Source organism: Toxotes jaculatrix, chromosome 11 (assembly GCF_017976425.1).
Source record: "Toxotes jaculatrix isolate fToxJac2 chromosome 11, fToxJac2.pri, whole genome shotgun sequence".
In the NCBI taxonomy this organism is placed as follows: domain Eukaryota; kingdom Metazoa; phylum Chordata; class Actinopteri; family Toxotidae; genus Toxotes; species Toxotes jaculatrix.
The window spans coordinates 11,533,916-11,545,123 of NC_054404.1; the positions used below are offsets into that span (position 1 = coordinate 11,533,916).

The 11,208-nt window shown below is 39.9% G+C and overlaps 1 protein-coding gene across 1 annotated transcript; it reads left to right on the forward strand.

Annotated features, from left to right (window-relative positions):
- Positions 1–11,208, forward strand: cdhr1a (cadherin-related family member 1a). The gene is made up of 17 exons (XM_041050273.1): positions 1–61; positions 851–946; positions 1,373–1,518; positions 1,632–1,682; positions 1,795–1,884; positions 2,016–2,102; positions 2,794–2,910; positions 3,336–3,479; positions 4,222–4,300; positions 4,404–4,504; positions 4,906–5,109; positions 5,855–6,007; positions 6,156–6,320; positions 7,245–7,312; positions 9,044–9,272; positions 9,356–9,613; positions 10,648–11,208. Exons 1-17 carry the CDS (start codon positions 1–3, stop codon positions 11,206–11,208), a joined length of 2,610 nt encoding a protein of 869 aa, XP_040906207.1.

Genomic DNA, 11,208 nt, shown 5'->3' on the forward strand with positions numbered 1-11,208 from the left:
ATGAAGAATGTAAAGATATTACATTTGCCGCAGCTTTTTGTGTTTGTGCAGGCCTGCTTTGGTAAGTTTTGTGTCTTAATTCTCTGCTTACAGTAGGCACACGTCACTGTGATTAGACTGTGAATGTTGTTCAGGTACATTTAAGGGCCTCTGGGTTTGATGACTGTAAATTTTCTATTCTTTCAGTTCTGTTTTCAGTTCACTCACATTTTAGCTCAACCTGGTTAGTTGCTCTCATAAGCATATGTGAGTTTGTACTCTGTATGCCTGTCACAGGATTGATTTATGAAGTTGGTTTCAAAGGTAAGATGAACTGATGTAGCTGAAAGTAAAATAAATAAATAAACAGAATTCATCTAAATGGGACATTATAAATAAAAGCACTATTGTTTCTGTCTATTGAGAGATCTCAAGTCTATGTATGGAAAAGATATCTTAGGAGGTTGACGTAACTCACCTTTAATCCCAGTCAAAGTGACCGACAAAACAAGGGGCGCAAGCGCAGCATGGAGAGCTTGGTTTATGTAACTGTGATGGCAGTGACCATCGTGACCACCACTGAGCAAATAATGGTAAATGCAAGTCAGTAAAGTGACTCAATGCAGACAAACAGCAATGTCATAGCATGAGTTTGCTAACATTAGCAAACAAAAACAAAAGCTGCTGGTCATACCAGACCAAGTAAGGCCAATAAAGCAGAGTGTAGTTTTATAACTTATGAATTCAACTTTAAATTTGTATGAGAAAGATTCTTTTCTCTCATCTTTCTAAAAGTTACACACTTTCACTTTAAGGTGAATTACATGACACTTTCAAGCATTTTATTTTGGTTTAATGTCTCCATCCTCAGCACAAGCAGACTTTGCCCCCTACTTCTACGACAACGGACCGTACAGCCACAATGGGAACCTGGCACTGTTCAGCCTGTCAGAGGACACGCCTGTCGGTGAGTTTGACCTCTGACATATAGGATATTTAGTGTGAGCTATTAGCTAGGCTGGTGGAACAACCAATCAACAAAATGGTGTGTTTTGGCCGCTGATATCTGGGAGTCCAGGATGTTAAATGGTCTTTGATGGATGAACAGATGTTGTGTGGCATGTACGTACTCACACTAACATGCTCATCTGCTGGTGCCACCTGTTGATGTGAGGGACAGTTTCCTGGCTGTGAATGTGGTGCAGCTGTCCCTCTACACCTTGCATCAATTCAGGGTACTTATTATAATGCTGCCTTCTGTGTCTCAGCCTGGTTTGTTCCACAGCAGGTGTTACCAAACAATGTCTTACCCTTTATTCTGAAGTTGCTTAGAATCTGTTTATCCAGTCCACAGTTGAGGCTAAATTGACTAAATTATAATGTCTTCCTTTAGGTACACAAATCTATTGTCTCAATGGCACAGACCCCGAAGGCCAGGAGGTGAGGTACGGCCTTTCCTTTGATCCAGGGTCCAAAGAGTTCTTCAGGGTTGACCCCATATCTGGAAACATCACATTAGTGGAAAAGCTAGACAGAGAGGTAAACTTAAAATGATCAATTTGACTGTTAAACATTTAACCTTTAAAAAAATAAAATCACATTGGTTTCATCATACATGTCTCCATATTAACTTATTTCCCATCTTTGCTCAGAAACAAGATTCTATTGATGTTCTTGTCAGCATCACAGACGGGCGTAGCAAGGTATCAACATCTAGCCAAATACGCAACATTATTCATTGTCATCTTTTATAATGAATCAAACTAATACAAACCTGAATATGTTTCCTGTGTTTTTTCTTCTTCTTCTTTTAAGGTTGTGGAAAGAGTCACAGTATTTGTAATGGATGCAAATGATGAAAAGCCTGATTTCCAAAACATGCCTGCAATCATTGATGTACTGGAAGTAAGTTACGCCAAAAAAAGGACCAATGTAAAAGTATAGTATTTTACTGGAAAAAAATATCAAAGTAAACATGTTGTATCATTTCTTTTTTATGTTGTGGCTTGATTTATTTTCTGTGTTGCACATTTTAGACGACAGAGTCTGGCAGCAGCATCTACAAAGTCGAGGCAGTGGACAGAGACACAGGCTCAGGGGGCTCAGTCACCTATTACCTTCAGGTATCACTTGACAGTAGGAAAATACTGACGCTCACTCACATCCCATCCACTCTGACTTCTGTAATTAATGAATAAAGTATATAAACAAGCACTGAAAAGACATTTTTAAATATGAAACGCTGGCTGAAACTGGCCGCTCATAATGTTAATCTGCATGCAGTGTAATGTATAGATAAATACTGATAATGAGGTTAACATCATTTTGATTTTCCAGTGTATATGTGTCTGTGCATGTGACAGAAAGTGGTGGTGTAGTTATGATGATGGGGATTAAATCACAATTACATTTGTGTCAGGTATTGGAGGCTTAGAGGGCTGCTTTGGCAGCACACTGCTGGGAATGTTAGTTTGCACTTTGGACTATTAGGACCAAAGAACAGCTGGCCTGGGCTGACAGTAACGAGTGAGGCAGTACACATCTGGACACAGCAGCTTTCACCTGCCTGCCCTGTCCTTGAGCATATGGGTTCTTTACATCCAGATGGACAAAGAGATAGACTTTATACAGGATGTGGCCTAATTCAAGAGGCTACTGAGGGTTTTTATGCAGCCATCTGACCACTTTTCATGATATCTCACGTGAGTGGTTGTAAATGGGGTTTAGGGGTTTCAGCTACAGGATTTTACTTATGTGACCTTACGCTCTGTGTGTGCTTTTAAAATCCTGCTTTTGTACTGTTCTCTGTTACAGAATCCCCAGTCCACTCTGTTTGCCATTGACAGACATAGTGGTGTCCTTCGCATCAAATCTGGACAAATGTTGGACTATGAGAAAACAAAGACACATTTTGTCACTGTCATTGCAAAGGTAATGGATGTATCAACGCTCAGTGTTTTTGTCCTGCAATAGGTCGCCTTCATTTACAAATTAAAAGAAAGAGATTTTGACAACCAGTAGATGAATTGTTTTTGCTGTTGCTACCTACTGTGGTACACATGGATGTAAACAATGCAGATTTCAAAAATACTTTAAAAATCGACTTTGCCAATCTTTTATGTGGAATGAAAAATATTCAAGCCATTCGTTAAGCCTTGAGAATTCACAGAGGTCACATAAACATTTGTTTACAAGAAAACTTCACCAGTCACCTTTATGCACTTCATCAAAAAATAAAACTGGTACCTTCACCAGGAGCAAAATTCTCCTAAAAATAATTTAAATTATATTTAACCCTTAGATATGTATGGATAAAGGTTAAATGAGGATTTAAATGTACATTACTTTTGTTCCAGGATGGTGGTGGTAATTTTAATGGCAAGGAGCAGTTTCTGTCATCCTCTGCTACCCTGACGGTCAATGTGATGGATGCACAAGACACTCCGCCATCTTTCATTGGGACGCCCTATTTTGGCTACGTTTATGAAGTCTCAGTGCCAGTGAGTACGGAAAACATCTTCCAATGACTTTCTCCTATGATTCTACCTGCAAATCATAGGAGTTAGTATGAAAACAATTTATCACACAATTCTGAGTTCTGTCTCTTTTGTATTACAATATATTTAAACTGCTCTCTTAAATGAACATCACATTTAATTATCACAGCACAGCAAGACACGGTAACCTGACATAATGAATTCAACTAATTTCTGAGCAGTATAAATAAGAACCAACATATCACATGTATCATATCGCACAGTTTTACTTGCTGGCATTTCACAGCTGCTTTCTTCACACCATTTCTCACAGCATTTCAAAGCCACATTATCTCCTCAGTTACAAAATGTCACTGCAGTAGCTCGTCACAGGAGAAAGATTACACATTCTGACTTTCATCCAAAAGGGAATAATTAGGAGAATGACATTTTAGTGTGCCTTTTGAAGACTCAGTGAAGACCAGGTGCAGAATAAATTTCTCATGGTGTGCTGTGACTGACTGTGCACCATCCACAGGGTGACTTAACACCCAGTTAAAATTCAGTCTTCATTTTTGTTGAAGGTGTTTTCAAAATTGTATTACAGTTCATAGGAAAGCATCCCATATATGACTTAATGACCAACTATCCAGCAGGTCATCTCTGTATCCTGGTTATTAGACTTAGACTTTTACAACTAATTATCAGTCTTATTTCACCAGTGATTTAACTGCAAAATCTCTCTCTGATGATTTCTTATTCCCAGGGATCTGAAATATTCACTGTTGTCGCCAAAGATGGTGATGTAGGAAATCCAAATCCAATTCGTTATTCCTTTGATGATGGTAAGCACAGCATTCAAAGAATACTAGAATGGAAGAAAAGAAATTTAACTGAAATTTGTCAAAGAAATATAACTGTTCATCTGTCCATTGCATGTCCCTGCAGGTGATGATGGTGTTTTTAGCATCAATAAAACAAATGGTTCTATCACCCTTCTGACCCTCCCCATTTATCTGAAGAGAGAAGTCTTTAACATTAAAGTCAGGGTGAGTTGCACTTCATTCAGCCATCAGGCCAGATCCACATTCTCTTAAGTATCACTCAAGTCATTATACTTCACCAAGAAAAAAAAAACACTACTGCTGCTTTAAATAGTCTTAGAGTTACTTTCAAATCACCTGAAATGAAAGAAAAATACTTCTCGGAGTATTAAAGATTTTAAAAGAATTCATCATACTGACCCTGACTTACTTTAGAACTGCAGGGAGAACAGGTAAATTTCTCATGAAGTAGTTTGGATTAGATATAGATTCCAAACAGGATTCACAAGGTTAGAGATATTCTGGTGAAACTGGTGGGTAAAATACTACACAAGCTTGTGTCTGTTACAAGTTACAAGTGACTACAAGTGATACATGTGGGCACAATTTTTAATTCAACTGTCCAGGCTTCAGAAGTAAGTCCTGAAGGCAGACTGATGGACTACGGGGTGACCACGGTGGTGATCCGTGTGGTGGACCTGAACAATAATCCACCGACTTTCTATGGGGAGAATGGCCCACAGAACATGTTTGAGTTGACCATGTACGAACATCCACCGGAGGGAGAGATACTCCGGGGGCTGAAAATCACCGTCAATGACTCCGATCAGGTGAGGAGGTCGTTATTGTTTTCCACATTTTCTCATACACTGATGTTTCACTGAGCAGGAATCATCTTTTTTGCGCTGACACAGTGTTATTATTGCCTTTGAAAGCTGCCTCAGTTAGCCAGGAGAGAGGAACAGTGATTCTTATTATGTAATAACAAATCACATTGTTATCTAATAAGAAACTGATTTAATCAACATTCATTGTACCACAACATTGTGCGCAGGCTGGTGTCTGCCTTTCTGCCTATAAAATGGCTCTAAGCCTGCCATTATTACAGACAATCCTTTTTAAAATTACATCAACTTGAAAGCAAGCCAGCACAAATTAAAAGGTGCTCCCTAACTATGCCATTTGTCAGCTTATGCAAATCTCTTTGTGTACACAGCTCCTTGCATGAGCCTCGTCCAAATGGCTGATGTGAACCAAATGTATTCTCTGATAATACTGTTACAACATCGGGGCGAGCGCTCTCTGTCCACTGATATTATGTTTCACCAAGAATTATATTACTGCTACTGATATCCTATTGATTTCTCTTACATTACTCAAATAATGAAAAGACACAAAGCTTTTATATTGATTGAACGGGCCATATACTACATGGATTATGCTGAATGTCTGCTTGTTTGTGATAGCTTTGTAACAAATGCAGATTACTATAAATAGGTTTGTGCATATATAACATAACTGTCATTTTCCCTAATGAGACATTTCGAATCATGATGATGTGTTGTTCTTATGCAGGGTGCGAATGCTAAATTCAATCTGAGACTGATTGGACCAGGAAGGATGCTGCGAGTCGTCCCTCAGACTGTACTCAATGAGGCCCAAGTCACGATCTTAGTCGAAGACTCAGCGGCCATGGACTATGAGAAACACCATTTTCTCACATACAAGGTTAACAACAATAGATTGAAATGAGATTAAAAATCACATTCACACACTTCTCAAAATATGACACTGACATACAAACTAAATGCATCAGCTGCATCTGTTGTATATTGCCTTTTTCCATTTATTTATTTCTAATCTTTCTCCTCTTTAGCTACTTGCAGTTGAGATTGACACTCCGGAGAGATTCAGCGCCACAGCAGATATCGTCATTCATCTCCTGGACACGAATGACAACGCTCCCAAATTCTCCTCAGATTACTACATTGCCAGAATTCCAGAAAACTCACCCGGTGGCTCCAATGTTGTGTCAGTCACGGTGAGTGAGTTTTCATCCTGTCTAAAAATACATGCCATCACCAACGTACGTCACTCTGAGCTAAAGAGGAATGCTGATTTTAACAAAATACTCAAGAGGGCCGTTAATTCTCCAAATGTAGAGTTTTTGGGCACTGGGGGTTGGGATAATATGTGAAAACATGTAGATAAAAGCTAGGCGAGGTAAGCTGCCAGATGGCTATCACTTTCATTTAGTTGTGTAACACCAAATTCCTAGATTTTTTTTTTTGTAATGCTTAGTAGCACATGCAGCCGCATCACAGAAACAACATGAGCACTAAGGACATGTTGGGTTTTTTAGGGCCATTTAGTTTAAAAATGATTCGCCCTTGTCAGCTCACATCAGCCCCGCAGAGGCTCAAAGCAACAGGGAGGCTCACTAATAAATCCTGCCCTTGCGTGAACACCACAGGCTCGGTGCTTTGATCCCAGGCAATTTCAATCAGATAAAAAAACAGCCAACAAGTGACCTTGGACACATGGAGACAGCGAACAGGCACCCCTGCAGCAACAGACAGGCAGATTAGCTGATGCTCATGATGATGTTCCTATGACATCAAAAATCAGTCTTTTTATAGCTGACCTCTGTAATATGGTGTTCCAGTCCAGCACAGATTCATTCAGTCTACTGAGTCCAGGGTGGCAGGCAGTTCACTCGTCTGCTCGTTCAGTTTCAGAAAGACATACGAACAAATATAACCTCTAGCCGGAGGCCTCCAGCTCGACATGAACCCAAAATAATGTCAGAACCTGATGGTACACATGCCTTAGCTGACTGAGACTACTACTACACTGAAACCCTCAAAGAAAATTCAGATTACCGTGACTAAAGTTACATCAAACTGAATTAATTTATGCAACAGCTACAACATATTTTTTCTTTATTATCTGTCTTTGCCCACAGGCAACAGACCCAGACTCAGGGACATGGGGTGAAGTGAAGTACTCTATCTACGGATCAGGGGCTGACTTGTGAGTATGGGAACATAAATGAAGCTGGGTTTTGTCAGAAGGGGCTGAGAAAGTAGTGGGATCCATTCACTCGAGGTGACTCAGCACAGCCTTCAAATTCCTCACATTCTCTTAAGGCTGTTATTCTATCTAGATACGTGTTTGAACAGCATTATCTGTTCAAACTGTCAAAATAAGACATGTTTAAATTCCAATTCCTTCCAGCGGTAAGATTTTTTTTTTTATTATTATTATTTTGCACAAGAAAAAAGAAAAACAAAAGGTTTTCATTATGACACAGTCCTAGCAACACATTCTCAAACTCAAACTGCCAGTCTGCTTTTTTGTTGCCTCCATTGTGTTTATTCATTGGTCCTTGTGTAGTGATGATGTCAGGGTGAACTCGTGGTCGCGGAGAAAATCCGATAGTGACGTTCCAGCAAATGAAAATGAAAACATTAAAAAAAAAACAAATGCTTATACAACATTATTAGCAGTTGATACCCCTTTGTCAGATTTAGAAACAAAAAGAGACTACACTCTTCCTCAAAAAACAACTGAGGCACACTTATCTCAGGAAAACAGCTGAATTAAATAACAGGAACTGGATGTGAGCTTGAATGTGGAATTTTAACTGTAGACTACTGTACTATTGTTTATGAAGACCATCTACAGCAAAAAACAACACACCTCTGCCTGAAAGCTTCACAGAAATATGACGGCAGACTTGTTTTTCATATGAGAATGTGGTTCTGTTTATTGCACCTAAGCACTGTAGTCCCTCAGAGGATTTGCTGGCATTTTCTCTCAGCTCCATTTTTTATTAGATTTCTGGTAGAAGTCTAACCTCAGAGGAAAAAAGCTCAGCCGGCAGTGTCTCTTTGCGATAACACACGGTATACCTCCAGCTTGCCTTTCATATCACCACAGATAGAGTCCTAAAGATCACCTTCTTTTTGTGCAAAGTTACTGCCTAACACATCTCAGCACTGTGACAATCAATACTGTAATTGTTTTTATCACATTTCTACATGCATATCTTAGAGGGGTAAAATAGAACTGCAAAGCAAAAGAAACATACATTTTTTTAATGTTAGGGTCATGTTAAATCTCTCAGGGCTGTCTCTCAGAACAGATTTTGAGGTCTGTAGCAGTGAATTAGTGGGGATATGTGATGTCAACATGACATCCAGAAGAAGGATTTCCAAAATAAGCAGAGGAGAGAGATTTGGAACACTTTTAGCTTAATGGATACTTATTTGGCCAGAACTATTTTCAAACTGCGTCACCTCGGATTAGTCTCCAAAATGAAGGAATACATGGCTGCATTTCTTGCAAAAAATTTATCTGACTTTATACTCGTTTTTTTACAGCATCTTGTAGAATACTTCAGTGCACACAGGACCACGCAGTCCTGATCTTTGGCTGCTCATCCTCTGTCTTCGTTAATCCTGTAATGGGATTTGAGGAGAAAATAGACTGGTCTTTGCCACTCTACCTTGCACTGTGACAAAGTCAGTGTAGGGTACTAAACAAGTCAGTCAGTGAAACAATCTAATTCCACTCTTGCTCTATATGTTAACAGTTAAATCTATCATGATTTAAGTTAACTGGAATTGAACATTGTGCAACATTCTTATGCTCATGCACTAAGTCAATATAAAATATTCAAGACATGAAAAAACATGGCTCTGTGTAGCATGCATTTGAGAAATCTGAATTAAACGTTATAAACCACATCACTATTCAAAGGTTCCTGATCCAGTCTGCATCTGGGATCATCTACACCCAGCCGTGGGCGAGCCTGGATGCGGAAGTGAGATCTAAATATAACTTCTACGTGAAGGCAGAGGACACAGAGGGGAAGTACAGCCTGGCTGAGGTCTTTGTGACAGTGCTGGACCTGAATGACCACCCACCCGCTTTCAATGACAACTTCCTCGAGAAGACCATGGTGATTGGAGCACCGGTGAAAATAGAGGTATATGCGCCCTTTTGATTCACTATGTCAGACAAAGTGAAGCTCAAAATACTGGCTAATTAAATACATCAACATGTACACAGGCTGTAGATGATGATGCAGAGGTACCCAACAATGTTATTGAGTACGCCATCATGAAAGCTGAGCCAGACAACAACATCTTTGACATTAACGCTGACACCGGGGAGATCATGCTCAAGTCCTACATCAAGTCAATGGCCATCATTCAGAACATCACCAAACAGAGAGACTTCACCTGGTCCCTGGTGGTCCAGGCCAGAGACCGAGGCCAGCCGTCCTTCAGCACCACTGCAGTCGTCAAGATCGACATCACTGAAGCTGTAAGTCACAACAAAGTATAAATGAATAATAATACATATACATTACATATAGATTGATCAGAAACTTCTGATCAATTTGAATGTGAAGTAGCTTTCCTGCAGAACAACCCAGTTCATCACAGCCCAGAATATCAGTTCAATATCATTGCTTTTGTAGCAATTTGTAGTCATAAAACAAATCTGACTCTCACACAAATACAATTGTCATGTTTTCAGATCAAATCCAGATTTTTCTCATACTTCCTGGGCCTAAGGAAACGTCCAGGGGCTGTGTTTGGGATTTGTTTGACCGTTGTCACCTTCGCCATTTCACTGACAATCTTCATTTCAACTCTAATTTACTGGAACTCTGTGAAAAAGTCCCGTGTACAGTCTCAGGGCAAGATCAGAAAGATTATAAGGAGGCCTGTACCATAAATGAAGCTTGCCTTGAGATAATCAGCACAGCAGTACTGTTGTTTTTACTCTGTGGTACCAAGGACTTGTCGCTATTCTTTTTCAAAGGATTTTGTGGTAGAACAAGGCTGTGTCTGTAAAAGAGTACAGGAGCACAAACACAAACTTTCCCATGCTTTTTCTTTTCCATGTTTTGAACTAATAATCACACTGTGACACCACAACCGCAACCAAGACAAAAAAATTAGTATGGGTTTTTTTCCTTTTCACATGAATTCATACTTTCATTCTCAGGAATGGTCTCAGCCATGGGTTTCCTAGACAACCTCTCTGATCTTGTCTTGACAAAATATAAAAAATAGTAGAACAGCAAATTAGTTTAATTTGCAAAACATGTTCTAGGAAATAGAAAAAAGAATGTTTTTATGCAGACAGTTTTATGGCAGTACATTTGCAGTAATTTATTTTTGGGTTTTACAAAGATTTGTATTATGCACCTCACATGATATTTTTGGCCAAATGGTGAATACATGCAGTACTATAGAACATACACAGGACAATATTTATAAGTTAATCTTTGTGTGACAGACTATGACTTCAGTCCCATGGATGTGAATTCTCCCTGTGCTCTTTTACAGACCCAACTCAATGGGGGGCCTTTGGGATCATTTTTAATGCAGAGTAGAAACAAGCCTTTGCAAATCCTAGGCATACTTGCTGGTGTCATTAGTCTCATGGTCATAGTCACAGTCATCATCTCCACTGCAACATTCATGCGCAACAAAAAGTCCAACCGGATCCTGCCCAACCGCCGTGTAAGGAGGAGACCACGGAAACCACACACCTGGAACTTAAAAAACCCCTTCAAGACACCGGAAACTCCTGGAGAGAAATTCAGAGTTGAAGAGGTAGAGCAGGAGCCTGAGGTCATAGTGGAGAATGTCAACTATAACAACAACATCAGCAATGTTGCTAGACACTGGCCCCCGCCTCCGCCACCCTGTGCCCCATCTCTGCCCCCACCACCACCCCCCTACATCCCAGGCGAGAGGCAATGGGTTGTACCGACCATCTCAGCAACAGTGGCACCCAAACCTAAAAGGAAGCCTGGGATCAACAGTCAGGACACTGTGAACAAAGCACTGGTTTCAGAGCTCAAGATGAAACTGGAGCAGAAGAGGATGCTGAAACATCAATAG

Coding starts and splice junctions, on each gene's coding strand:
- cdhr1a (XM_041050273.1), top strand. CDS start 1: ATGAAGAATGTAAAGATATTACATTTGCCGCAGCTTTTTGTGTTTGTG. Junction 2,911..3,335: donor TTGTCACTGTCATTGCAAAG/GTAATGGATGTA, acceptor CTTTTGTTCCAG/GATGGTGGTGGTAATTTTAA. Junction 9,614..10,647: donor AGATCGACATCACTGAAGCT/GTAAGTCACAAC, acceptor GCTCTTTTACAG/ACCCAACTCAATGGGGGGCC.